Source organism: Rhinolophus sinicus, chromosome 2 (genome assembly GCF_057876585.1).
Source record: "Rhinolophus sinicus isolate RSI-liver-muscle chromosome 2, RSI-T2T, whole genome shotgun sequence".
Classification (NCBI taxonomy): Eukaryota; Metazoa; Chordata; class Mammalia; order Chiroptera; family Rhinolophidae; genus Rhinolophus; species Rhinolophus sinicus.
The window spans coordinates 158,136,255-158,164,113 of record NC_142502.1 but is presented as its reverse complement, the minus strand read 5'-3'; the positions used below and the strand labels follow the sequence as shown (position 1 = coordinate 158,164,113).

Sequence of the window (27,859 nt, the reverse complement as noted above, 5' to 3'; positions counted from 1 at the left end):
GGTAAGAAGGAAGAGAAATCATTATTGACCATCTGGGCCAGGTGCTGGGCTTGCTGCTCTGTCTTCCATGTCAGTTGCTTATGTCTTAGACATTATCAGATTTTATTCTTACCCCAGTGGGGAAACTGAGACTCAGGGACCTTATGTAATTTGCCAGAGCTACCCGCCTGGTAAATGATAGTGCTGAGGCTTAAACCTGGGTCTCCTGAGTCCCAGCCCATGGAGCCTGTCACTTCTTTCCTAGTTCCATTTGGAAGCTAGAAAAAGAGGAAGCAGAGTTCCTGAAGGCACCCCCCACCCCTCCCCACTTACCCACTGTCTCGACAAATCCTATCTCCTGCTTCAGTGCCCAGCCTGCACACTGGGTTTTTCCTGGGCAGGAGCAGGGCGCTCTTGTCCAGACTGAACCTGCAGAAAGTCTTTGCTCAAATCCCCTGGGATTCTGGGGATTTGAGCCCAAAGTGGAAAAGGGACACATGCCAGACTGCTTCTTCCTGGTCCTCTGGACTCCCCGCCCCCCCCCCCCTTTCGCTGGGACTGCTGGCTGTTTTCTCCCTAAGGCCTTAGGGAAAGCCAATGCTGGTGGGTGTACTTGCATTTTTTACAGGGACTCTGAAAGCCTAGAAGACTTTCACAGTCCCCAGAGGCATGTCTCTAATGGTAAAGTTTACAGAAGAAGCACCAGAGTAATCTAATGGAGTAAAACCCTTGGGCCGGATAGGGTCAGCCCTCTCCTGCAGGCTTGGGCCTGGAAAATTCCCGGGCAGAGCAGGATCAGTGGGTGGAACCTGCCAGAAGAAGACTCTGAGGTGAGGGACTCTTCAGAAAGGAAATGGGGAGCCACCTGGCAGCGAGGTGATGTGAGGATGAGGAGCAGACTCTGGTATGAGGGGGAGCTGTGTTCAGATGCACCTTGCTCTGCAACTTGGTACAGGTGCTCTGCACCTTGCTCTGCAACTTGCTTGGGCAGGTGCATCACCCAGCTCCCTTTGTGGGAGAAGCTGTGCCTGGAGCTGGCAGGGACCACCTCTTAGTGGGACAGCTGGTTACCTGTTCATTCCGGTGGTCTTGACGGGGCACCTCTGAGCTGCAGCCTTGTCTCTGGGCATGTAAGGCTCAGCCTGTCCTCCCTCTGGGGCAGCAGAACTGTGGGGCTGCAGGGGCAGTGGGCTTTGCCTAGGGAGTTTTTCAAGTCACCATCCACCCACACACTCATCTCTGATCTGAGGGCCTGGTGGGCTTCCTCCCGTAAGCACTTCTCCTGAGGAACCTTCAGGGTAGGGCAGGACTCAGCCAGGCCAGATACCTGGAGGCAAATGGTTGGGACCAGAGGCCAGGATCCAATACCCTCGTGGCTGTCCCAAGAGAAAGGAGCATTCTTTCTCAACCTGGAGCCACAGCGCAGAAACTAGGGCTTGTAACATCTAGTTTGGGGCAGCTAAGGATCAAGGCCAGAATCCACAGCCTGGGGGGCTAGCCTACCCTGCCCCACCCCCTGCTGCTTTCGCTTGTACACACTGCCCCTCAGGCCCTGCTTAGATACCGTCCTCACTGCACCTCCGCTCACCCTGCCTCTGATGCTTCGTCTTAGCCCTCTCCATCTGGGTCTTTCCTGATTGCTCAACTTGGACTGTCTCTTCTCATTTGGCTGTCGGGTTCTTTAGGGCAAGAGCAGTGCTATATGTTGGTCTAGAACCAAGTGGCAAAAGGCCCCAAGATAGGCTGTTTCTGGAGCCTAGGAGAGGCCCCTTCAGGGGCTGGGAGAGCAGGTGGGTGAGAAGCGATATTTGTTGGTCTCCAAGCCAGCACATGCCAGGCACCTGCCCACACTGTTTCATGTGCTGCTCACAGTAACCTCATGAGATCGACATGCTCATGCCCATTTCAAGATGACACAACTAAGACCTAGAAAGGTGGCTTTGCTGAGGGTCACACAGATAAGAATGGGTGGCCCCATGGTTTTAATCCAGTGTCTTTGACTCTTTGGTACCACGCTCAGGTGTCTTCCGGGAATGGGAAGAGGGTGTGAAAAGACAGGAATCAGCCCTCACCCACTGGGTAGTTGTGGGTGGTATTCTCTAATGTCCACAAAGATGGCTGTGCATCCACAGGTCGGTGTTCATGCCACTGTTAGGATGGCAAAAATACCCCGGGCCCTGGCATTCTTTGTGGGACCATCATCTGGCCCCCCTCTGAGGGGAAGAAGCATCTGGCCCCAGGCTGGGCCTGCCTTCTCCTCGCCTGGCCTTTTCACCTTGGTCCTCTAAGCTTCCCTGTCAGCAGGTTCAAGGCCACTGGCATCCCTGGCAGTGGGCAGGGGTGACCGTGCTCTGTGTGCACCCCCGGAAGGGCACAATAAGCTATTCTGCCTTTCTGAGCTGGGGCTTCCCCAAACTCCCACTCTGAGAAAAGAGGAACCTCCCTAGCTGTGTGGGAGCTGCAGGGACCTAGAGAATTGGGGAGGGGGAGGAGAATGGGATCGCTATGCTTGTTTATCTGCCATGCCAGGGGCCCCCTTTGACTCTTCTGGGGCCATGCTGGCAGCCAAGGTAGAGTGCCTGAGGCAGAGTGTGGCATCTGGGCCCTCCTTCCCTGGGGGGTGGGCTGGGGGCACTTCGGGTGACCTGTGAAGACCAGGCTTCCCTTGGAAGCCAGTCCACAATGTTTGCTCTGTTTCTGGCCCTTGGCTATACATTGTGAGGGCAACAAAAAGGTAGAAAAGGCCTTCCGTTAGCCTGGGGGAGCATCTGGCTGGAAAGAGAGAGTTTCTAATCTTCAATATCTGTGGTGCCAGGATCCATGCTGACAGAGAGCAGGGAAGGAAGGCCAGGGAGCCACAGGAGGCTTTCTAGACAGATGAAGGCCACTCAGGCTGGAGTCTAAAGGAGGGGGTTTGGGGTGGACCAAGAAGAACAGCGAGAACATTCTCGGTGGCCGCACCATGCGCAAGCATGTAGCCGTGGGAATGAAACATGGTGACGTTACAGAATAGTGAAGAGACTGATGGTCCCACAGGCACACAGCAGGCAGCGTGTGTATGTGTGTGAGTAATGGGGAGTAACATCACGTCAGTTTAGCCTCTGGGGCGAGCCAGATTTTAGCATCCCACGCCTGAGCCCTGACCTGTCCTGCTGGTTGTCTCTGTCCTTCCTAATGGTCCTGCCTTTAGCTCTGTTCTTGGGCCTGAACTGTCGGCCCCAGAGCCTGCCTGGCAGGCGGCTCCCTTGTTCTCCTTGCCAGCCCTCCACTTCACCAAGGCCTGGCCCTCTTTTGCCTTCCAGAGGCCTGGAAAAGGATGGCAGCCTCGGCGAGGGCCTCACACTAAAGAAGCAGAGTGGCATGCACCTGACTCTGCCTGACGCCCATGACGCGGACTCTGGTAAGAACTTGCCCCGTGGGCAGCTGTCCACATGGGCCCACAGCTCGCTCTCCTAGTCTGAGCACACAGAGAGTGGCATCTGCCTGGCCTGGCTAAATCCACCCCACTCCTTGCCGGCCACTGCCCAGGGGTCTTGTGCTAAGGAGCCAAGGAGCTGTCCTCGGGCATCTTTCAGGGCCCATGCTAACTCTGGGGCAAAATGGCTGCAGGCCCTGGGGCTGGAGTAGGCAAGGGAGAATCCCTATCTCCTGGACAAGGATGAAAAGGGTGGGGACTGGGGTAGAAAGTTAGCTGTGGAGCACAAAAGCCATTTCCCCTTAGGCTAAGGCTCGAGGGCCCACGTCTGCTGTTATAATGTCCTTAATAGTCTGACTCCAGTAGGAAGGAATGAGCTGAGCTTATATTTACATCTCAAAGCCCAAACTGACTTTTAACTGAGGACCTGATTAAAGCAGAATATTTTCCTCAAAGACAGAGTAAGAATTAGTCACAGGAATGAAAGTGTGAGGGAGTCGCGTTTAGTGGCATTGCCCATTTTTTCCATTTCTGTGGACATGAACCAAGTTGCACCTTCATTGGGAAGCGACAGCGCTGATTTCCTATGCCAGGCCCGGCTCCTGGCTGGAGAGGTTCATCTGCAGAGCATGAGCTACATGTGGAGCTGCTGACTCCAAAGAGGGAATGGGGAAGGAGGGTGTAGCACCCTTGCAATTGAAGAGGGAAGAACCATGAACAAATTACCGTGTTTCCCCGAAAATAAGACCGGGTCTTATAGTAAGTTTGGCTCCAGAAGACGCATTAGGGCTTATGTTCAGGGGATGTCATCCTGAAAAAGCGTGCTAGGGCTTAATTTCCGCTTAGGTCTTATTTTCAGGGAAACACCTTACTAGGATTTTGTACACTCCTCTTATAAACTGAAATCATCTATGGTTTGCCCTGAGGTCTCCTGAGTTTATTGGAACCTTTATTGCCTCTGAGAGAGTGAGAAAAAGTGCTCACATTTCACCTGCATGTGAATTGTAAATGTCAACAGCTCATATATCCTGAACAGGGACCCACGTCACCCAGAACTGCCACCGTGAGAGGTACTCCAGAGGGCACAGGGCTGACCTGAGCTGTTACCCAGGGAGCCTTCACAGTACAACTTCAAATGGGACATTTCTGTATAGGAAACAGTAATATGCACCTGTGAAAACAGAAAACAAAAATAGCAAAAGTAAGAAAAGAAAAATCACCCACAATTTCACACCCAGACCTTAATAAATGGCCTTCCAGACTTTTTTCCATGCCCATATTTTTTTCTTATAAAACTGTGGTCAGACGCTTTTTCAGCCGGCCTTTTTCACCTGACTGTAGGATGTGAACATCTTTCTGTATTGAGGTCTTTGTTTGTGCATCGCTTCTTGAATGACTGCCTAGTTTTGTATGATTACACCCTCACTCGTGTTTAGTCAGTCCCTGCGGTTGGACATTCGGGGCATTTCCAGTGTTATAGGCAGTGGTGAAAAGCATCCCTGACAGTTATGATTGTCTTCCTTAGTGACAGACTCCTAGAAGTGGGCTCGCTGCCTGGTTGCCCCTTTGAAAGCTCCTTTTCCTGGCTGTGGGTGAGGGTACAAGGTGTGCCTTCCTAGTGGCTCTGCGAGCTGCTGGGAAGCCACCTTGCCCTGCCTCAGGATGCCCTGTCTCTCTCCATGGAGCTGCGCAGTCCCTGCTCCTGGAGCCTGTACTGTGTGGCACTCCAACTCTGCTGCTCAGCCCCCTCCCATCTTGCTCTGCAGGCTCTCGGCGGGCATCGTCCATCGCGGCCTCCCGGCTGGAGGAGGCCATGTCCGAGCTGACCATGCCCAGCTCCGTCCTGAAGCAGGGCCCCATGCAGCTGTGGACCACGCTGGAACAGATCTGGCTCCAGGCTGGTGAGTGACCCTGGCCCCGGTGAACCCCCACTCACCTGCCAGCAGGCCTGCAGGCTCTCTGAGCTGTATCCTGTCCTGGAGAAGGGAGCGTGGGGAGGTGGGGACTCCTGACAAGGCTCACACAGGCTTCACTCCTCAGGGAAAAGCCTGGCAATCAGGAACCTGGAACTCTAGTTCCAGCTGTTTCTTCTTTGCTTGGCCCGGGAAAAGTCACTTAATCTGTCTGGCTATGGGTTTCCTCTCTGCCAAATGGGAATGGTGCCTGCCTGCCTACTCAGGAGAGGCTCTCTGGTAGCAAATACATACATGAAGGGATTTGAGGAAAGGCAACGCAGGGTAGTCTTAGTCTCAAAAACATGCCCCATCCCTCCTTGCCTACCTTCTCAGTAGAACTAGTTAGTACTCCAACCCCAAGAGCTCACAAAATGGCTAAAGGGGTGAGGTGTGGTGGCTCCCAGGAAAGGGAGGTTTAGTGGTAGAGTTCATTGAAGGCAAAGGGCTGGTAACACTAGGGTTGCCATTCAGGAGACAGTCCCTCTTGATAGCTAATTGGCACTGTTGCCACCGTGGAGTTTGAGGGTCAGTTAGTGTTGGGGAGACAGGCAGCTTCGGAGTCGCACAGAGCTGGGTTCTAATGCCAGCTCACTCCTGCCTGTCCTGATCTAAAATGAGCTAATGTGTTTAAGACAGTTAGTGCAATGTGGGGCACATAGTAGGTGCTCAGTAAGTAGTGGTTGGCTTGTGTTCCGTCCACTGTCGTCAAAGAGGCAGAGCGCACCGACAACAATGAGTGTTTCTGATGCTCAGCTAAGGAATGCCAAGGGGTAACGCACTGGAGTGATTGAAAATTTAATCTGACGGTGGTGTGAAAGGTGGATTAGAGTGAAGTGAGAAGGAATCAAGGCCAGAGATGTGCCTGAATGTTGCAAAATGGCAGCAGAATAAAGAGGAAGGTAATAGAATAAGAGGAATCCTAAAAATGCACCAACATGCCTCCTTGACTGAGATCTGCCTAAGTGAAACTCCTCACCCTTTTTCTGATTATCCTCCTATCTGCTCCCTCCCCACCAAGGGAGTGGTGCCGGTAGCCCCCAAGGGGAGATGGAAAAGAGAGTGAAAGTAAATAATCAGTTCCTAGGACATGCAGATCTTACAAGTCAGAGTTAGAATGTGCTTGATTGAGAATCTAAGGTTTCCCGCAGCATAGAGTTCACATATGGACACATTAGCATGCAGTACGCCCCCACTCTTCACCACCGCAGGTTCTGAATCTGGGAAAAAAAAAAAAAAAGGACCAGGATTCACAGAAAGGCTAGACAGGAAAGCATTTTAATAATGCAAATATTGCCCCAGTTACTATATTCGAGTCCCTCAGGAGGCTAAGGACGTGTGGGAGCTGTACGCCACGGTCAGCTTGTTGCATCTTAAGTAGGAAGAGGAATGTTGAAAAATCTAGAGGACCCATCGAAAAGGCCTCCTCTTAGGCAAAGATTCCTTTGTCTTTTTCTAAGATATGGAGACATAATGGCTCTGGAGGGGTATGCTGGGGGCTTCACCAACTTCCAGGAATGTGTCAGCAACACAGTGTTACCACTGGAGCTCCTGTTTTGTTGGCTCTGCTCTCCAAGGGGTATCACTCTCATACCTTTGATCCAACATGACTCTCCACCACATTCACATTCTAAGGCACAACCAGGAAGAGTGGGAGAAGAAGACACCTCCTCCCTATAAGGACAGATCCTAGAATTTGCCCACATCACTGCCCCTCATGATCCATTGGCCAGAACTTAGTCACATGACCACACACGCCTAGCTGCAAAGGATTGTGGGAAATGTCATTATTCTGTGTGTCCATGTGCCCCCTTAAAAATCAGGAGATCTGTCATAGAAGAAAGGGAATAAACTGGTGGACAGCTGCCACAGCCAGAAAGGGAAATAAGAATATGTCCTAGGTCTTTCATTCTGAGCAAGGGAAACTTCTGGAGCAATCTGCACTCCGTGAGCCCTCTCACCTCCTCTGGCCATCGTCACCAGCAGGCATGTGGAGGGCTGAATGAAGGGCTGCCAGGAGCAGATCACCACGGTAGTGCCTTCTCCCTAACTACCACCCTTCCCCCACCTGACCCAGCCTAAGAGTGTTGTCTCTAGCACCCCCACCCACCTGCTGGATGATTCCACCAGCTGCAGCAATTTTGCAAGAAGGGAAAAATATCCCCCTTTATCATTTTGGAATGAGCTAATCCCCCTGGTTTGGTTCAAGATAAACTGCATCCTGTTTTGGCAGTAAGTTCCATCTTTAACCCACTCTTAAGTTGGGAAATGTTATGTCCTTCCTCTCCCAACTCCCGTCCTCCTCCCCTCCCCTCCCCTCTTCAAGCCTCCTTCCCATTCTAGTCTGATGTGAGAAGCCTCACAGAGGATTTCCACTTGAGAGGTGTGTTTCAGGAATGTTGCCTCATTGGCAGCCAGTCTTTGTGAGCATGGCAGAGACATCAGACCCTATAGATGCTCCAGGATCCTGAATGTCAAGAGGTGCTTTTCAGAAGAGCAAGGTGGCCCACCTTCGTCTCTCACTGTAGCTCACGTTTCTGGGAACTAGCAGTGCTATAGAGAGGCACATGCATGAAAGGAGAACTCCCCTGCCCTGGAGGTCCAGGGGCTCACAGGTGGCCGTAGGCTTTCCCTGGGCCCAGGGAAGTTGACTGGTGTCTCAGCTCCCATATGGCCTGGGCACTGGGATCTAGCTCTTTGGGTAGCCCTGCAGGTGGAAGCTGCCCCAGCTGTCAGCTGGGCAGACTGGTGAACTGAATGCGGCAGCCAGGGCTGTATCTAAAGATTGGATTTGTTATAAAATTATAATCAAGAAAGCAGCTGTGTCTTACTCTGGGTGCCACATGCTCCTCTAATTCTTTTGTTTGCCTCATTCCTGCTCATTCCTTATCTTCCTTCACTCTCTTTTCCAAGCTTCCCCTGCCCCCTGCCTTCTGTGCCGTCTTTCCATATCCTCTCCTCAGGCTTTTTCTTCTTCACTCCTCTCTGCCTGTCATTCCCTCCTCCCAGGGTTCTGAGTTAGTAAAGAGACAGGAAGTTAGGGCCCAGGGACAGGAAGTCGGGAGCCCAGGCCCAGCCTTGACTCCCTTATGTCTGAAGCAAATCATGTCCCTCTCTGGGTCCCTTTAGACCTTTGGATGCTGTTGTTTTCTTTCCTGGGCCTTGTCTCTTCTGCCTCCCTGGCCTTCTCTCTCATTCTTCCGTTGTCCTCCCCTCAGTCCTCCTCCTCCTTTATTCTGGGTGGCCATACGTCCTGAGGGTGTGCTCCATGGGGAGGATGCATATATCCTTTACGGCAGTTTTGGTGACTCCCTTGAGGCTCAAGGCTGGTTAAGGTGGATTTTTTTAGGGCCCAACCTTAACTTCTCTCCTGCTCTCGGGAGCCTCTGCCCTTTTAGCTGGGTGTATCCCCCTCCTTTCTGAGGTCTCTAGAAAGTACATCTCGCCTGGGGAGGCCCCTGAGAGGCCTTAGGCATGGCCCTGGGCGCTCCCTCACCCAGTCCTCAGCTCAGGACCAGCTTGACGGCCAGGTTCTCCCTGAAAAGAGGGCGTATGAGTAGCCCAAGAAGAGTGAGTTCCATCCCCAGACCTTACGGGGTGGGGCCTTGGCATTGGCAGGAAGAGCAGGGAGACTGGAACCAGCTCTGGGTGCGGGGTTAGATCGGGATGCCTCAGAAAAAATAATAAAAGGGACTGTTGCAAAGCTCCAGGGAACAGATGTTTTCCATTTGGAGCCTGCCGAGAGAAAGCGCAGAGGGGGGCGGGTGGAGAGAGATGGAAGGAAGAGGAAGAAAAGCCAAGACAGACAGGCAAGAGGAGGGCAAGAATAGGCAGGGAAGAAGATGAACGAGTGGAGGGGGAAATCAGAGGCAGGGAGAGAGAGTAAAGGAACTAAGGGGATCAGAGAGGGACCCCCTGACACTGAGGGGACAGCAAGGCCCCTGTTGGCTGGGATGACTATGAGAGTTCAAGGAAACTCCAGTCACAGTGAGTGCTCATCCAGCCCTGGCGAGGGAAGGCTGGGTGGGTGTGGGCACCTCACGGCCCTGGCAGCCCATGCCAAGTGGTAGAGGATCAGGGCGGTAGGCGGGCACAGTGCCATGCGTCTCCTGCTAGGGCCGAAGCCAGCTGTCTGGGGAGCACCATGTTTGGTAAAACAACTGCCCAGGGCCACAGTCTAGGAAGAAGGGGTACACTGCAGCCCCCAGACCTGTGAGCCTGTCTGCAAGGCAGCCAGCAGCCCTCAGGAGCCCTCGCTTCTCTGGCTCTGTTGTGTGTCATCTGGTTTCCTGCCTGACTGGTAATGAAGTCCATTGGAGCAAAGCAGCCCGCCCCATTTTTCAGGGTATGTTTTCTGGTGTACGGCCAGCCCTACAAGGCCCAGGGCCCCAAGGAAGGAAGGAGGGAGGGATCCTGTAATTGAAGCCTGTTGATGTGAAGGCACTGCGAGGAGTCCCCAAGGGAGGGACCAGGGACAGCCTCCAGAGATGAGGCTCAGGAGATAGGGCGGCAGGTTGTAAATAGCTTAATGAGCCATGCCAGGATCAAGTGGGCAGGTGGGCCAGGCCTGGGGCCAGCCTGCCGGGGTGAGGTCTAGGGAAGTGGAGAAGCTGGCCTCTTGGGCTCAGCTCCTAGCTATGGAGGAAGCCACCACCACACCACGGGTGCTGATGCAGGAAGGGCTCCCCCACCCCAGTACTCACACCACACACTTCCTTCTGCTTCTCCCCTCTCCTCTGTGACCTCGGGGACTTCTGCCACACTGGAGCCCAGCACTCCAGGTCAGCACAGCCTCCCTTCTCTCTGCCAGTGCAAGTGCCCCTGAGCCTTCAGGCCTTAGCTCAAATGCTGCCTCTCCCAGGAAGACCTTCCTGATTTCACCAACACTTCTGACCTGACCCCTTCTGAGTGCCCAGAACACCCAGCGTTGGCACTTCTCATTCCACTGCCCTGGGTCAGTCCAGTGGTTTGGTGGCTCGGTTGCCCCACCTCCCCTCCTTCTCCTTGTGGGAGGGCCAGGCACACAGCATTCAATGGTTATGAAGGCAGCCTGCTCAGGCCCAGGCAGCAGCTCCAGAAGGGAACACAACAGGAGAGCAGAGGAGAACCAAGGCTGAGAAACCAACCCCTGCCCACTGGGCCAGCCCTCCCTGCAGGGCACCAGGTTTAAAGCCTCCCCTTCCCGAGGCCTCACCTCCCCGTGCTTTCTGCCTTGGGAATCTCCAGTTCAGGCTGTCACAGGGAATAAGAACCCGCCTTCCTCTCTCTCTCTCTCTCCCTTAGCGTGGGAGCCTGGCTCCTCTGTGTTTAATTAATTCTCTGATTCTCCCAAATTCTGATCTCCGCTCAGGAAAAAGAGTACCTTGCTCAAAAAGCCCTTGGTAGTATTTTAGGATATGGCAAGCCATGCGATTGCACAATGAGCCTGAGGCAACATTCACGCTAAGTACCCCAAGTGCTGTGTGCTGCAGTCCGGGCCTCGGTTAGGCCTCCTTCCTGCTTCTTGTTGGAACAGGAAGACGGGATGCCTGGGCCCAGGTTTCCCGCCTCTTTCCGGGAGCTTCCTTTGGGATATCTGTTATCCATCCCATCCCAGACCTAATCTGAACTCATCTAATCTCAGCTCTCAGCCTTTGCTAGGAACAACTCTTGGCAAAGTCACAAGCCAGGCTCTGCTTGTCCTTCTGTGCTCCCATCTGTGCAAGGGCCCCAGCCGAGCCCGGCGCTGCCATGAGAGGAGAGCTGAGGGCCGCGAGGCCGAGCTGCAACCCCCATGAACCACATTGCTAAAAGCGCCTGCTGTGGGTGTGTACCTGCCCAGGAGGATTTGAAATGTGCATTTATGTGGGCTGGCACAGGATTGGAGAAACTGCCCCATTTTCCACTGATCTGGGGCAGATGGTGTGTGTGTCCCCTGTTCCTCTTAGTGCTGCAAAAAGTCCCGGGCTTTGGAAAGAGGCCGGGAGCTACTGGGGGGCCCAGCGCTGCCTTGCCCCTTCCCACTGAGGGCTGGGGTGAGCTCCTCTTTCTCTCAGTCTGGTTTGTTAGCATGGGGCTCATGAGAGCACCTGCCTTCCTCCCAGACTTGCTGAGGATTAAATGAGAGAAGATGCTTCACACAGTTGGGCCTGGGCCGACAGTCGGCTCTCAGTCAGTGCAGGCGGTTTGGTAGCTGTTACCAGCACTCCTTGGTGGCGCCCCAGCTCTGCCCCTTCACGGGGCTCCCTGGGCCTCTCTCCTCACTCAGCCTTGGCAGGGTCACTGGGCTCCCCCTCGGGCTCTGTGTACACCCAGTCTGCCTCCACCCCCCCGCCCCCAGACACATAATTAACAAGTGAGGTGAAGGGACACAAATTTAGTCACCTGAGCAAACACTGAGCTGGGCTCAAGCCCCCACTGCTGGGCTCTGAAGTCCGATGGCCCAGTGCAAACCTTACACTCCGAATTTACACTCCTTGCGGCCTTGAGTGAGTTCTTTACCCTCTCGGCCCCGGTTTCCCCTCCCTGAAGCGGGGGAATAAAAGTGCCTGCCCTACAGAGCTTGGTGTGGAGCACGCAGCACAGTACCTGACACAGTGCGCACTCAGAAACCATCACCTGGTCTTACCCACACCCCAGAGCCAGCTCGTCCTGTGCTGTGCCTGCGGGGGGTGGTTTCCACTGATCTGGGGCAGCTGTGTGTGTGTCCACTGTTCCTCTTGGTGCAGCAAAGTCCGGGGCTTTGGAGAGAGCCTGGGAGCTGCTAGGGGGCCCAGCTCTGCCTCGCCCCTTCCCTCTGAGGGACTGGGGTGAGCGTCTCCCTTCCACCTGAGACCGGTTCCCAGGGAGGGGGCCACAGCGTTGACTTTTGCAGCACTCTCACCTCCCACTGTCCATCTGGTTTCGCAGCTGAGCTGTTCATGGAGCAGCACCACCTGAAGGAAGCAGGTTTCTGCATCCAGGAGGCAGCAGGCCTCTTCCCCACCTCACACTCGGTCCTCTACATGCGGGGCCGGCTGGCCGAGATGAAGGGCAGCCTGGAGGAGGCCGAGCAGCTGTACAAGGAGGCTCTCACAGTGAACCCCGATGGCGTGCGCATCATGCACAGCCTGGTGAGTCAGCCCCGCACCCCCACAGAAGGGCTCAGGGCTCTCCTTTCCCCTCACCCGCTCCCTCCGTGCCTGGAGGTGCCTAGCTGCCACTGTTCCCTGGCGTAGGGGAAGGGGCGGGGGACAGGGAGGTGGCTTCCTCCCTCCTCTGTTAGGAGAGACAATGCTCCTTACAGAGGCAGGCCGTTTCCCTTCATCAGAGCCTGCGTGCATTGATGAAAAAGTCTAGGATTGGTTGATGCTCTTTGTGACTTCCTTTTCGCTGTAACTTCCTGTACAGTCATCTAACCCCAAAGGGCTTTCACTGTTACTCATCAGATCCTCTCCCTGGATACTCTAGATACCAAATGCTCTTCTTTGTGGGGGTCCTTGGGCCCTCTCTGATCACTGGGCCACCTCCCCCATTTCAGAGGGGCTCTGTGCCTCCTTAGCAGGATTCAGGGGGTGTCCTGGGGTGGGCTATCATGTCCCGCCTGACTTGAGCACACACTCAGAATGGCCCATGGGGCCCCCAGTCCTAGAACTTGGAGCTCAGGACCTGGGTGCTCAGGACTCAGTGACCTTCCTCCGGTGGGAAGGTTTGGAGGCGGGGAGCAGGATGCTGCTGCCCTTGTTCTGACCTTGCCATTCTCTTACTGGGTGATGCTGGGCAAGCCAGCCACGGTCTCCGAACTTCCGTTTACTTCTCTGTGCGGTGAGGGCTCTCTGGTCCAGGAAACATTTATCGAATACCTGCTCTGACAGGTAGTGCAGTGGACCCCGGGCATGACTGGTTTTCCCCGCCTTCCTAAGCAGAGAGTAAGTGCAGTGTTCTGAAAGCGTGCAGACTTGCATATGCACAGTGATTTTGAAGTATAATTTAGGAGCCCACATTGAGCGACACAGCCTTCGCCTGTCAGGGTCTGGGTTCCACCTCGGATGTCCCCTTGGAGAGCTCTTTGAGGAGAACGACCGTGAGGTATCACTGACTTCTGCCACATGGAGAGCACAGAAGGATCAGGAGAATGACTCCAGATGGCTGCAGGGTTGTCACTGCCAAAAGGGGTCTGATTTGTTCATGAGTCAAAGCTCCAGGGAGTTAGATTTCAGCTGCGGGTCAGGAAGAGGGTATAACTCTTAGACTACTCCAAGCACAAACTCGAGTCATCTGGTGAGGGTGTTGCCAAGAAAATGGAAACATCGCATGGAGAGGAGCCGGACCAGGCCGTCTTTATAAGGTCCTTTCCAACCCGAGGAGTCCGTGCAAACAGATTAGAACAGGATTCCCAGGTCAGATATTATTCCCGCTGCCTTATTTCTTAAAGGCTTTGCCTGCTTAGGCCCAGGTGAATGTGCCATGTCACTTGAAGAAAGTTCACCCAGTGACATCACACCCTGGCCCACGTTCCCCTCCACATGGCTTCTAGTTGCCTTCCAGTCTGCTCAGCAAATGTTTGTTTTTTGCAAGGCACATCGTCCTTCCTCCCGCAATTGAGACATGAGCTCCTCTGATAAATGCCTCCCCGGAGGTCACATCCAGAAACTTGATTAGGGAGGTGGGAGGGAGGATGTGGGCTGTGTCATTAGGCCGGCAGCCAGGCAGAGCTGTCTGCCTTCCACTGTGCTCACGGATATGAGCCTGCCGTTCAGTTCCTCAAACCCGATGAAATCCAATATAACAAGTACAATTTTGAAGTAACAGTGTACCATTTTTCATTTATGCTTATTATTGTTTGTAGCTATTATCCAGAAATTGAAGCAGTTTCCAAGGGTGGGTTTCCATGGTAACTGAAGCGCTGTCCAGAGTGGCTCCCTACAGATGTTTCTGAAATGATCCCTTTTCTCTTCCTGGGATGTCTTTCCGATGTGATGAAATCAGAGGCAGGCCTGCCCATTGTTAAGGTTACAAGCAACCAGAGGGGCCGTTGGCTCCAGCGTGGGCAGTCCATCTCTTTTCCACACGCTCTGTTCCTGGCAGCAGCCCACACATATGCATACAGAGTAGCAAATTTCCATCCTGGAGAAGATTTACTAAGCGCCCTTTTCCCAAAGACACATGCACACATTGGTAGGTTGATCCCCAGTGTTCCCTGATCTAAGTGTCTTCCCTGTACTGGCCTCAGACTCAGGACATCTGGGACCTAATCCTGGCTCTGGCCCTAATTCATGTGAGTGATTTAGGAAAAGACACTTTCACACTCCTGGTGTCTCCTTTTGTAAATGAAGAATAATCTTTGTCATCCCTAGTCCGATGTTGTTTTAATCCAATGAGGTGACACATGTGAAAGTGCTTCTAAAAGTCTGCAGTGCAATCTCAGAGAAGGCAAAACCTGAGCAGCATATACACCCCCACTCTCCAGTCCCTCACCCGTGACAGACACTGCTAATCAATCCCTGCACTTTTCCCCACCGAGCACAGATGTGACATTGGGATCTTTTTTACCATGGTACAACATGATGGGAGCCACTACCGGTCGGCCTGTCAGCTTGGCATTTATGTAAGGGAGTCATTGTAAAAACAGTCAGTAGAGAAGGAGAGAGGCATCAGTTATCTCAGCCTTTGTGAACTCCGGAGGTGGGTGTATCCGTGGAGAGTTATCCAGAGAAAGGAACGTGGAGGGGAACTGGTGTCCCCCCTGTGGAGTCATTGACAAGGCAAGTTCCCGGGGAGGAAATCCTGGCCTTACCACATCACTGTCACTTTGTGAGACATCAGCATCTGGTAGGTACAAGGGTCCCCTGAGAGCACAGCCACCTGCAGCCTGAGCTGGAGGAGCTCTCCGTCCTCAGTGAGCCCCCTCTGACGTAATGGTTGAGTCCCGCTCTCTGAGGTCTGGAAAGAGGAGGGTGGAGATAGACTCAGTGAGCTGTGTGGGGGCCGGGTTCAGCCCCACAGGCCTTAGGGCAGGATCATCCAACACTAAGAGGCTGGCCGCGGGGCGTGGATGTGGACAGGATGTTTGAGGAAAGGTTGGAGAAAGCCTCTGCGAGTGGAAAGCTGTCGCTCTCAGGAGCCAGGGTTCCACCATTTCTAAGAATATGAACTTTGCCCCGGAATCGTGTTCTCTCCTCTCCTTGTTCTGCTTCCTTCCTGCCCTGGATGTGACGGGAGACCTTTCCACGGGCTGGCTCCACCTTGGGCTCGGCTCAGGTTTTTCCACCCAGATCAGGCAGGAAGGAGACACCTCCTTGGCAGTGCTCCACCAAGGAAGAGCCTCCACTGTGCCCACAGCCGTGTCCCCGAGGAGTCGGTGTCCTTGAGTCCTGGTCCTGCAGCTGCCACTTCTGCTAGACTCAGGGATGGCCAGGTTGCTTTGGGAGAGTTCCAAGTGTAACAAAAAAAAGGCCATGCTTTCTGCAGGTGGAAATTCCCAGTGAAATCTCAGGAGTGGGTCCCGACAGTCTCTTCCAGCTCAGTCCCAACATTCCCAGCCTCCCCTCCAGGTAGCCAGAAACCCCACTCACTCAGCCTGTATGTTCAGAACTTAAATTACTGGTACAAGAATCTAGTTAAGAAGGGGAAGCCTAAACTTTACCTGCCTGCCCCTGAGGAAACAAGAGAAAGAAAGGACCGTGGGAAGGTCCTTCTCAAGATCAGCAGAGGATTTGGCCCCCAGATGGCACTGCTTTTCAGAGAGGATTTCACAGGCTCAGCCAGAGAAGGGTCCTTAGGCACCCTGCACTCGTCTCTTTGAGCTTCTTTGCCCTGCCCCTCCCAGGAACCCCTCTGCACCCCCAAGGGAGCAGGGATGCCTGGGGATGGCAAGAAGCCTAGGTGTGGCTGGCTGGTGGACTGGCCAAGTCCCTGAGAGCCGTCCCAAGATGGGGTTGCACTGAGCCCACCTGATCTTAATGGTAGGAGGGTCAGTAGCCCGGCTACAGACCAGCTTGCTCTCCTTCCCTCCGCTTGGCTGAGCTGGGAGTACAGATGCTTTGATGCAGCCTGTCTCACTGTAGAGAAAGCATCAGTCATGAGTGGGCAGGTACAGGTGCTTTCCTGCCACCTGCATTTCCTCCCGCCCCGCCCTCCGCTCCCAGGGACACAATCTGGGGGTGGGGTTTCCTGCTCCTCACTGGCCCCTGCTCCTGGCCAGGTTCCCTTCTTGAGACAGAGCTCCAGCTTCCTGCTGCCCCATCTCCCCAGAACCCTTTCCTTGTCAGGCACCCCAGCAGCAGGGGAGCCTGTCCTGCATGAGCTATGGCTCCTGAGTTATAATTTCTGAAGCAGTCCTGGTTGCTTGATCTGGCCTCTTCTCTCTCCAGATGCATCTGGAAAGATAGGAAGACAGCATTTCTGTGATCCGTTGCTCTCTGACGAGAGCATGGCTATGAATCATTCCCCTGCATTTGTTCCCTCTTGCTTCCAGTGTGATGCTGCTTTCTGATTCTTTGAGTGGGTTTAGGGGATCAAGGGCATGGCTATCCCCAGATGGCCCCAGAACCTCTCACCCCGCTCCCCCCAAACTGGGGTGTGCTGCAGCACGTCTCGAGTCCCCAGAAGCTTCCCATCACCATCCCTGGCCCCCACAAAGGTGAGGCCTGAGTCTGCAAGGACCAGAGCTCTGCCTTGCCCAGCCCTGAGGCTCTGGGTTGGGCCTTTTGCTGGTGCTCTAGGATCCAACAAGAAGTCTCTGCTTTGTGAGGCCAAAGAGGTGAACTCTGGCTACACAGAACTTCCCTTCCTCGACCTTCCCTGGCTGGCCCCATCCCCAGTCCTGCAGGGCAGGGCCAGACAGCAGATGGCACATCTAAGACATATAACCAGCACTGCCGGCCCTCAAGTTATGGGGTCACTTGGAGATTCCTTCCCCTCACTGGCTCTTCTATCAAATGAGGACCTCAAGGGGTAGTTTTAGGGCTCAGATGAGTTGAGACCTGTGAAAAGAGACCATCAGGCATTTCTGTCACCATGTGCATGAAAGACTGGGTGGCGAGTGGCCTGAACCCACCTTTGACCAGGCTGGCCGACCCTGCTGCTATCGGGTGAGGGCCTAAATAAATTTCCTTGTGCTGCCAGGTGGCCCATGGTGCCAGCAGGGTGCTAAAAAGGGAGGGAGGAGGTTCGGGGCAGGGACCAGGGACTTCAGAGCTGCTCCTGGAGCTCGTTGGCTGGGACAGTTTTTAAGCCCCAGTGTCAGAACCGGCTGGGGCCTGCAGGTGGGAGCCTGACAGCCTTTGAGTCTGACTGACCTGGTCCGAGTCCCACTTCGCCTAGACTTGCAGTTTCACCTGCCCAAGTTCCTCAGCCTCTTAGAACCTCAGTGTCCTTATCTGTAAAATGGGAACCAGGTGCCAAGCAGCTAGGGCTCCTGTTAGATTAGGCCAAATAATTCTGTAAGTTAACGGCCCCGTACTGGGGGTTCCTTGTATCTTTTTCATTTAGAAGTACAGCTCCCAGGCCAGGTTCAGACGCTCCTGGTTGGCAGAGGGAAGTGGAAGCCCAGAGCCAGCCCTACAAACTCACTGTAGTAAAGCTGCTTAACCCTCACTGAGCCGACCAGGTGACTCTGGCCAAGGCACAGATGTGGACATGGACCCCAGCTGCCCTGTGGCTAGGACAAGCGCGTACACAGTATGAGGCCCGGCTGACCTTAGCTGAGAGTGAGGGCAGCCTATTCAGTAGGCAGGCGTTTGAGCCGAGGAACGAGGGGGATCTGAGACCTGGTCTTGCAGTCTTATATGTTGGATGAGACTCTGCAGTTAAAGGGGCCCCCTGGAGCCCTGAGGCTGTGGGCGAGGAGGAGCAGGGAAGGCCAGGCTCTGGGGAGGCCCTGTTCAGGCCTGCTCTCTGGCCTGTACTCATACCAGACTGGTTCAGCCTCTGCTTCCTGACTCTAAAGAGGAAAGGCGTTCTGCGCAGCTGAGAAGTGAAACTTGGTGCCCGGTCTTCTGGATGTTCCGTGACTCTGGACAAAGCCACAGTACACAGAACAGCAGGGACTCTGGTTCCTGACGCCCCATCCCTCAGGGCCCAGGATGCCCTGTCTACACTAGGCCTCCCTGTTTGTCAGTTTCCTGAGCTGTGGCAGGTGGCTTAGAGGGCCCAGGCAGCCCGAGGGCACGGGAGGACCCAGAAGTCTTACGCTGTGCTGGGTGGGTGTAGAGCACCTGAGTTCTGGCACACACCTGGCAGCCCCTCATCAATGAGTCCACCTACCCCACCAGCTCCAGTAGGTGGGGACTATTGCTTCTGTTTGACAGAGCGGTTCAATAGGAAGATCTTGTTGGTCATGTGACCTCCTAGAGGGGTGATTTTTATTGCATTCTGTCTTCCTCCTCCTTCCCCAGTACTGCCTGAGGTCTGTAGTCCCTGATGGGAAAGTGGAGGAGGCAGGAAAAGAGAGTTCTGGGGGCTCACGGTGTGGAAAAGTGGGAGTTGCAAGGGCGTGTTCCCCCAGCACTGGTCTCGCTGGTGTTTGGAGGCCCCTGCACCCCACCTCACCCTCAGCCCAGGCTCAGAGACCTTCCAGAAGATGACGGCGGTTCCCCTGGCTCTAGCTCAGGATTCTGGAAAGCCTTCGGCTGGTGCGTGGGCTTCTGAAGTCCATGCCAACCCTGATGAGGAGGTGGAAAGGAAGCTTTCTGTCACCTTGTCAGAGATTCGGATCAGAATGTTAGTTAAGCACTGTTGGCTTAGTTTAGCCCCAGAATCAATGGTCTGAAAGACTCACTGTATCTGCAGGGTTCAGCCCTTTCTTCCTTATCCAGTAGGCCAGCACCCCGCACCCCAGATAGACCCTTACCGCCCCCGGAGGCTCTGCCTTCTGGTGTGAGAAGGGGACTTCTGCAATAGGCCCCCTTCTCACGGCCCGTCACAGGATCTTTACTTCTAGAATCCAAAGTCCAGAAACCTCACTACAGCCTCCTGGCTTAGCCCTGAGAGCCTGGCCATGTCCCGGGTGGGCAGAGCCCCCAGCCAGCCCAGAGAGCAGGAGGAGGAAAGGCCAAGACCCCTGACTAGATGTAGGGCTGGCAAGGGAGCCCCCAGGATGTGACTCGTCCTCTCATCAAGCCAGTGCTTATCCTGCAGCCTGGCCTGGCGCCCTCTGAAGACAGACACACCCCACCCCAGCCAAGAGGCCCACTGGTGTTCTTCCACTTCTCCCTTCTGGGGCCCCAGCAGGAGGAAGGGACAGGCATGAGTTCTGCCACCTGAGGAGCATAGCCACCGCTGCTACCCCAGAAGACCCCCCACCTAGGCTGGGTTCCCTCAGCAGAGGCCGCTTCCTACAACAACCTGGGGGAGCTCTGGGGACACTCGTCAGCCAGGCATTGGGTGGGGTCGAGAAGGATTTGTGCCCCTTCTCCCAATAGGAAAGTAGGACTAGCCTGTGGCTTTGGGGCTCCCCCAGCTCCAGGATAGATGTGGTGGTGTGTGGGCTGGGTTCTCAGCCAGGAGAGATGCCTCCTTCCCAGTCTAGTTGCATCGGTCGAGGCTGACACACCTGGGAAAATTCAGCAGGCTGAAATGTGGGACTCCCTCAGTGGGGGTGGCATCACCCCAGGATGGGTGAAGGGAGGGAGCCTTCTAGTGGAGCAGCCTCAGAGGTGGTCCCACCACAGTTTCCTCCCTGCAGCCCTGGATCCCTCTCTTGAAGCAGGAGATTCCAGGGACCAGTGGGCTCTAGCAGCCTCCAGCTGATTCCCGGCTTCCCAGCTGGAAAGGCTGTGACAGAATCCCAGGAATGTGCCTTGAGCTCAGAAAGAAAATTCCCAAAATAACTTCTATAAATACTTGAGGGTAGGGGTGGGGAGGGAGCTCTCAGCCTGCCTACAGCTGGCCTAGTACTAGGGCTAACTTCCCAGGGCAGGCCTCCCCCCCAAAATAAGAAAAAGGCGCACACAGCCAGGACCTTCCTGCTTCCCCATCCCTCTGGGGGACAGTGTCTGGCACTGAATTAATGAGGTGAGATGGTGTGCAGTGGCAATTATGAAAAACAAGACCAGATCCTTCATCCCCACCCCAGGCTGCAGGCCCTGGCCCCACCCTGTACCTCCATAGAGAACCTGGGCTCCTAACAGGCAGGGTCCCCCTCACAGAGCCCCTCAGGCTGCCTGTCCTTGTGGCCCTAAGCAGGTCACTAAGCACGCATGACTGCCTCTGGTGTACGGGGCTCTGAGCCCAGCTCTCTGGGACTACTGTCCTGTGGGGAATGGCCAAAGAGGCAGGAGCCAGGGACCGGTCCCTCTGCCTAAGGAGGGGCAGGGCGTGTATCACATTCAACAGCCTATGGGAACGGAGCACAGTGTCAAGGTAATGGTGTGGCTGGGGGACTGCTGGCCTCTGGGAATGCTTACTGGGGAGAGGTCCCAGGTAGAGATGTGGTCAGGTACACCCTCCTCCCTGAGAGCCAGGACGGGAGGGAGGGAGGAGTGGACGAAGTCACGAATTTCTGGGACTGCCCACCCAGCCCTGCCCCTCCCTGCGCGGCTATAATAAACCCTGGCCCCTCATAGGCGCAGTGCTCGTCGCCCTCAGCAGCTTGCACTTTGTGTTCTGATCCCTGTGCGCTGGCAGCACAGCTATGGCCTCTCCCAGATACCCAGCGGGTCTGCGTTCTCTGGGCTCAGGGTACCCCCTGGCCACGTTAGGGACATTTGGATGGAATGGTGGTCCCACCATCTCCCTGGAGACCCGTTGTCTAGGCAGCTGTGGTAGGAGTGCCAGAAGGGTGACAGGGGGCCCTCAGCAGTGCTGGGCTGAGGGCAGAGCAGGTGAGACCTCGCGTCTTCCTGGGGCAGGCCCTGCCCAGTTGTCAGGCAGCAAACAGCTTCAAGTTGCTACCAAACATGAACGGGCTGGTGTCTCGGGCAGGTGGCAGCGGATCTCGTTACAAGCCCTGGGCCTCTGGGCCCCAGCCTGACCCCAGCGTGGTGTCTCCTTTCAGGCTCGAAGGTCAGCACCCCAGGGTGGGGGGGACGTGATCCAACCTCAGCCTAGCCCACAGACCCACAGACTTCCCCACAGAGAGCCTGCCCGCCAGAGAAATCAGCTGTTGCACACCATTTTGCCTACCGCCCCCCCACCCCGGACCCTCTACTCATCCTGGGGACACTTCCATTTGCTGTCAGCCTACTATGTGTCCCACTCCCCAATTTCACATTCATCCTTGTAGAATCCTCATGACAGCCTATGAGGAAGGACTGTTCCATTCCCTAGTTTACAGATGAGGAAACCACTCAGAAAATGGGCCACTTGGCCAGGGTCACGGCACTTGTCAGTGGCAGAGCTGGGGTTCCTGTGCCTGTGGAGCCCTGGGCTTGTCTTCTACGCAGAGTATACAGAGGAGCTTACTGGAAACCCTCCAAACTGAAAATAACACATGCATGCACATGCGTACACATACATACACACACGCACACCCATATGCACTCCCCAGATATGTCCAGCCCACAGGCATATCTGGCCCCTTCTCAAACACCCACACGTTTCTTGAGATCAGGGGTTTTCAAACTCATTTTTAGATGGAGCCTTCTCTTCAAGAAACTCAATATAGAAATCTTAGTATGTAAAAGCCACTGCGCGTCCTCCCCTTCCCCCGGTGGCCTTCCCCATTTGTCCTCTGTCGCTCCCCCATGGGCAGTACTCACAGGGCTCAAACCTTCCATTTTTGGTGCTTAATTTTGGTGTGTGGAGGGCTGTCATCTCGCCTTCCTTCCCTCCTCCCTGTGGGCCCTGTTCCATCGAGAGCTGCTCAGGGTCCCTCTCCCAGGCCCTGTGGGCAGAATGGCTTGGCCTGGAGCCCTGCTGGCCAAACTGGGCACAGCCCTCTGCTCCTAGGCAGCCCTGAGTCAGCACTGCTCCCATCTGGCCAGAGCCAGGGCCCCTGCTTTATGCTGAACCCTTCCACGGCTCCCCTGTCGTTCCCTGTCCTCTGTCCCATCCACGTGGTTCCCTGGGGATGGCTTCGCCCTGGGTTGAAAAGACTGAAAACAGTTCCCCCTTCTTTTCCTTCCCCCTGGCCCCAGGATCGCCAGCCAGTGCCTCCAGAGAGGGAGAGGCTTTTCCTAGGGCTTCCTGAGCACCAGCTCTCTCCTCTGTCTAATTGGTCGTGTTCTAGGCTCTCGGAGGACTTTATGAAATCAGCCATGTGCATCTTCCCCAGTGGGTCTCCATAGCAACAGAGGGCCTAACTCTGGGGAGCGCAGTGAGGAGGAAAATGTTCCAGCTAAAAATGTACATGGCCATCAGTGGGCGGGCACCCGAAAGGGGGCTGCCGGCACATGGAAGGCAGCTCCCCGCCCCAACCCCAGCCCCCGCCTGTCCAGGAAGTCAGTGTTGTTCATGCTTTACCTCCTATGTTTGAACGAGACTTCCCCCCTCCCCCGTGCTGCCATCTCATGCCCCCTCTGAGGGCTGCAACACAGATCAGTGGGACAGTATGGTACAAAGCAGCCTTTCTGGGACCAGAAGCCAACCTGGCCCCTTCCCACCACCCTGTCCCCCCACCTACCCGCACCCTTCCCAATGTGGGTGGAAGTAGACGTAGAGGGCGGGGTGCTAGTTTCACTTCCCAACCCCTTTTGTGACAATTCCTGTCACTTCTGTCTCTTGGGCAACGGGGTTGTTGGAGCCAAATGTAAGGCCAAGCTCCTGACCATCCTGAGCCAGAGCCCTCCTCTCACCCAGCGTCTGTCCCTGGTCCCCAGTCGTCTGACTGTCCTGCTATGACCCTCACCTACCAGGCCAGGCTGGGATGGACGTTAGGTCCCAGGACCCAGACGTCCCCAGGAAGACTGGCTACTAATGTAGGCAAAGGAGCTGCCCCCACCCACCACAAGCTTGAGGTTCTCCCCTCCGTTATAGAGTCTGGAGCCTGCAGCATACATTCCTCAGTGTCCCTGGGGAGAAGGGCAGCTCGGCGGTGCAACAACAAGGCTGGGAGTAACAGACCCATTGACTGAGGCTCACACAGGCCACACACTGTTCAAGTGCTTTACATAGACTGACTTGTGTAAACTTCACAACTTCAAGGTGCCTACTGTGGTTTTTCCCATTTGTGGGTGAGGAAACAAGGGCCAGAGAGTGATGGCTTGCCCAGGATCCCCCACCTGGTAAAGAGGACACTCAAAGCCAGGGTTGCTGACTTGAAAGCCCATCCCTTGGGGCCAGGAAGGACACCGCTCCCACAGTGGGTGATTCAGGAGGCTGGGCTGGAAGCAGGTTTGGGGTGGGGACAGGTAGGGTTTGCATTCATCAAGGGCACAGTCTCTTGAGCATACCCAAGCCTGAGGCACCAAGCCTGGAGCCCTCCCTGGCGGGTGGCTGGTGGCCAAGCTGCTTCCCGCTCCTGGCCCCATTGGTCAGGACGTCCCTACCCCAGGACATCCTCACTAACCCCCCACCCTGTGCTTGCTCTTCAGGGTCTGATGCTGAGTCGGCTGGGCCACAAGAGCCTGGCCCAGAAGGTGCTGCGGGATGCCGTGGAGAGGCAGAGCACCTGCCACGAGGCATGGCAGGGCCTGGGAGAGGTGCTGCAGGCCCACGGCCAGAGTGAGGCTGCAGTCGACTGCTTCCTCACCGCTCTTGAGCTGGAATCCAGCAGCCCGGTGCTGCCCTTCTCCATCATTCCCCGAGAGCTCTGACACTGCCCTGCAGCAGCAGGGAGAGAGGGGACTACCCAGGGTGGCGGGAGGCAGGCGCAGGCAGGCAGCAGGGAGCCTGACTCAGGTAAACTGTGGGGCCTCAGGGAAATACATCTCTAGGGAACACTTCTGCAGGCTGCAGCCCTAGTTCACCTCGCCTCCCCTACCCCACCCCTACATTTCCTCCAGGGCCAGCTGGGTGTGGGAGCTGCTCATCTGGAGCTGGGTGGACCAGATTTGCATCAAAAGCAAATTCCTTGTTCCTTGGGACATTGTGGCTTTTATGAGCAAGGAAGTGTCTGGGAGGCCACATCAACATGGGAGGGCCCTCCCCGGAGTTTCTGTGCATCACCTACATGTGCAGTGAGGGTCTGTGCGGCTTGGATGCCTCCCCCTACCCATCTGGAAACGCCTGGACTGTCCCTGCCACCCTCCTTCAATATCCCTGACCCGGATTTCAGCCTCGCACAAGCTTTAGTCTCGAACCTCAGCTCATTGCTAACAGCAAAGATGAGCACCCGGAACTGCCCTCCAGCTGGGCCGAGGCGGTTTTCCTGGGTTCTTTCCTCCACGAGGCAGTCTGCTTGAACCCTAAGTGACTTAGAGTCATGGCGACTGGACTTGCTTCCCCGAGAGCCTCACAGCTGTACTTCACCCCACCCAGGCCTCTGTGCCTTGGGGAGCCCCGCGGCCCTTGGCCCACGCCTGTCTCAGGACAAGGTTTTGGATCACTCTCAGGTCTTGCCCATGGCAGTCACGGCTTGAAGAATCTGCTGGCAAGTGGGAAGAGGATGGACCTCTGGGTTCCTTTCCCAGACTTTGAGTTGGTGGGTGATGCCCAGCGTTGCCCTTCTTTGCCCGATGAGGCCAGTTGGGTCTCACTGTGCTCTTCCGCTCTGTTGCCGAGTGCCTTTGGGGCCTCTGGTGTCTGACCAGGGCACTGAGCACTGGCCCTAACTGACCTTCCGTTTCCACTCACCTCCATCCCTGGAAATGCCCCAGCCGAAGCGGCCTCCTTAGGCCCTAAGCCATCGCCCCAGGATGGGCCTCAGGATACAGACATGGCTGCTGAACGCAGCCCTTGCACATCATTCCTTCACGCCTTACCTTTCTGGGCAATGGGTACAATGCAGATCACTAGGGGTTATAATGTGGAGATGGGCCGTCTCCAGGACTGCCCCCAATTCATCTCACCACCCACAGCCCATTTTCACCTCTGGCTTTCTCGGGTAACCCGAGCCCCACCCTGGCCATTTGGTTTCCCCTGCCTGGCACCAAATGACTGTGGTTGAAGACCTGAGGAAGAGACGGAGCCTGGCACCTCCTAACTGGTTGAGTAGGCCTCTGTGTACGTGACTCCCTTGTCTGCAGGGGTCCTGGGTGCCAGTGGGTGGGTGTCTTCCCTGCTGCTCCCCTAGTCTGCTGCATGATGTGCTTGGAATTCTTCCCAAGAAGTCAACCCCCCGTGGGTCTATCAGGGAATCCTTTTTTCTCTGCACTTTGGGTTTTTGTTTTAAAGCTCCATGAGGTATATCTCTCATTTTAAGGTGTGTGGGAAAGTCAGGCGAGGACTGCCCTGGTTTGTCACAGCCCAGTCTTTCTGTTGGGAGACCCGCCCTCCTCGCTGCACTGGCTCAGCACTGCACCCCCAGGTACTTCCCCAGGAGAGCCTGTACCTCCTGGCCTCTCACCAGGCGAGCGACCCTGCAGAGAACACCAGATCCTTTACCTCCTAGTTGAAGGATTTCTATCTGTGTGTGTGTGTGTGTGTGTGTATAAATATATATATGATAGAGATCTATTTTTATTCTGGAATTCTGTTAGAAAACAGTAAACAAGAAAAAGCAGATGCCATTGATTTGCCTTGGGGTGACCAAAGCGGTCGGTAATCCTTCGTAGTCGGAAAGGCACCAGTGTGTTTTGACTTGTACTTGCCCTCGGAGGAGGCCTCAGAGCACTGGGCCAAGTTGCTGCCAGTTCGCAGATTGAATAAAGAGACCCTTGAAGGGGAAGCAGGTTTGTCTGAAGTGGCATGTTCATTTGACACGCAGGTGGCCCCGGAAAAGGAACAGGCCTTGAGCAGGCCCTGGAGAGGAGGGGGGAATTGCAGGAGGAGAGAGGCCCAAAGAGTCATGAAGGCTAGGGCCTGGGCCACCCAGCGGGGGAGGTGTGTGGAGGAGGAAGGAGGGGAGGCAGGGCCTGCTGAGGAGAATGTGATTTGAGCTCCCTCTTGGGAGAGTGGTTGGGCACGGTGGGGGCTTGGGGAGGGCTTTGAGGTCAGGCAGAAGCCTGGAAGTGGCTAGGAGGAGGCACTGGGGTCCAGGCAGGACCGGCTAGAACAGGTCTCATTGTGGCCTGCCACCTGTCCTTTGGTGGGCCTGAGCCCCTGCTGCCTCCAGGGCCCATCTAGGAGAAGCCAGAGCCAGACTTGCCATCTGAATTTGAGAGACTGTCCCAAGGTCAGCTCCTGGGGAAGGAGGGAGGGGTGTGTGGTGAGGACCCAGGCCGCATGCAGATGAACCACCTGGGAGGTCCATACGTACCTATACACTCTTAACATGTAAGTTATTACCACATACCCGACATACTATGTATGTTATAAAGTGCATGAAGTTTTTTTTTTTAAGATTTATTGGGGAAGGGGAAGGGGACTTTATTGGGGAACAGTGTATTTTTCCCAGGACCCATCAGCTCCAAGTCAAGTTGTCCTTTCAGTCTTAGTTGTGCAGGGCGCAGCTCAGCTCTAAGTCTAGTTGCTGTTGTTCAGTCTTAGTTGCAGGGGGTGCAGCCCACCATCCCTTGCAGGAGTCGAACCGGCAACCTTGTGGTTGAGAGCACGCGCTCCAACCAACTGAGCCATCCGGGAGCTCAGCCACAGCTCATCTTCATTATAGTTGTGGAGGGCGCAGCCCGCTGGCCCATGTGGGAATCAAACCGGCAATCCCGTTGCCCAGAACTTACGCTCCAACCAACTGAGCCACCCATCCGCCCCAGTGCATGAAATTTTTGAAGGATTACGTATTTTGACACAGAAGCTCTGGGTTCTTTGTGTGCCCCCAGGATGCATTTGGCACACCCACAGCTGCATCCCACCACTTTGAAGACCGCTGCCCTTGAGGCTTCCCCTAGAACTCGGCTGGCCTAGACAGCTTCCTGCTCTCATGGCCTCCCCCATCCCCACCTTCAGTTCTATTGGTTATGGTTTTGCTGTCCTAGGGAGAAAGGGTCTTTCTTGGAGCCTTTGGGTACCCAGCTTCTCATTCGCTGTGGTACTTTCTTTTAAGGAAACACATCCACAATCTTCAGTGATTTAACAATTAGTATCAGATTACTTATCACACACTGTCACCCACAGTTCATGGCCCCCTGGGGTGAGAATGAAAGGCCATAGGTGTTACATTATCTGCCAGCCTGGGAGAAAGTTCCAGAAAGTTCATCCTACAAGGAAGAGAAGGGAGGGAGGGAGGTCTTCCTGTTCTATATGCTGGCTTTCCCAAGCTGACCTCAAGTTGGTTAGATGGAAAGTCAAGCAGGAGGGGAGACATTTCCTGACCCCTAGTTCCTGGTCTGTAGACCCCGTGTTCATGCATAAACCCTCACTGGAGAAGGAGAGAGCCAGCCCTGTGTCCAATCCATTGTGCCAGAACAAGGGTTGGAATCTGGGGACAAGACTCGAGTTGCACTGTCACCCCCATGGACCTCCAGCCCACCCACCACTCTCCAGGACACAGCCCTTCAGTATTATTAGTGTTTATCTGCAGGCACAAATATGAATGGAATTTCAGCCAACACCACCCAGACTCCTCTCTGGTACCAAAGTGCTCATTGTTGCATTTGCACCCCTGACCCGGGCATTCAGA

The 27,859-nt window shown here is 55.1% G+C and overlaps 1 protein-coding gene across 3 annotated transcripts in view; it reads left to right on the top strand.

The window, feature by feature from the left end:
• TTC7A (tetratricopeptide repeat domain 7A) overlaps window positions 1-26,016 on the top strand; it is a 113,162-nt gene extending 87,146 nt beyond the window's left edge. For all 3 annotated transcript variants that reach the window (XM_019748610.3, XM_088796179.1, XM_019748611.3), the window contains 4 exons: window positions 3,282-3,379; window positions 5,161-5,295; window positions 12,235-12,437; window positions 23,778-26,016. In XM_019748610.3, coding sequence (XP_019604169.3) covers window positions 3,282-3,379; window positions 5,161-5,295; window positions 12,235-12,437; window positions 23,778-23,999 — 658 coding nt within the window. In that variant the 3' untranslated portion in view covers window positions 24,000-26,016. The remainder of the gene's footprint in view (window positions 1-3,281; window positions 3,380-5,160; window positions 5,296-12,234; window positions 12,438-23,777) is intronic.
• The last annotated feature ends 1,843 nt before the right edge of the window (window positions 26,017-27,859 follow it).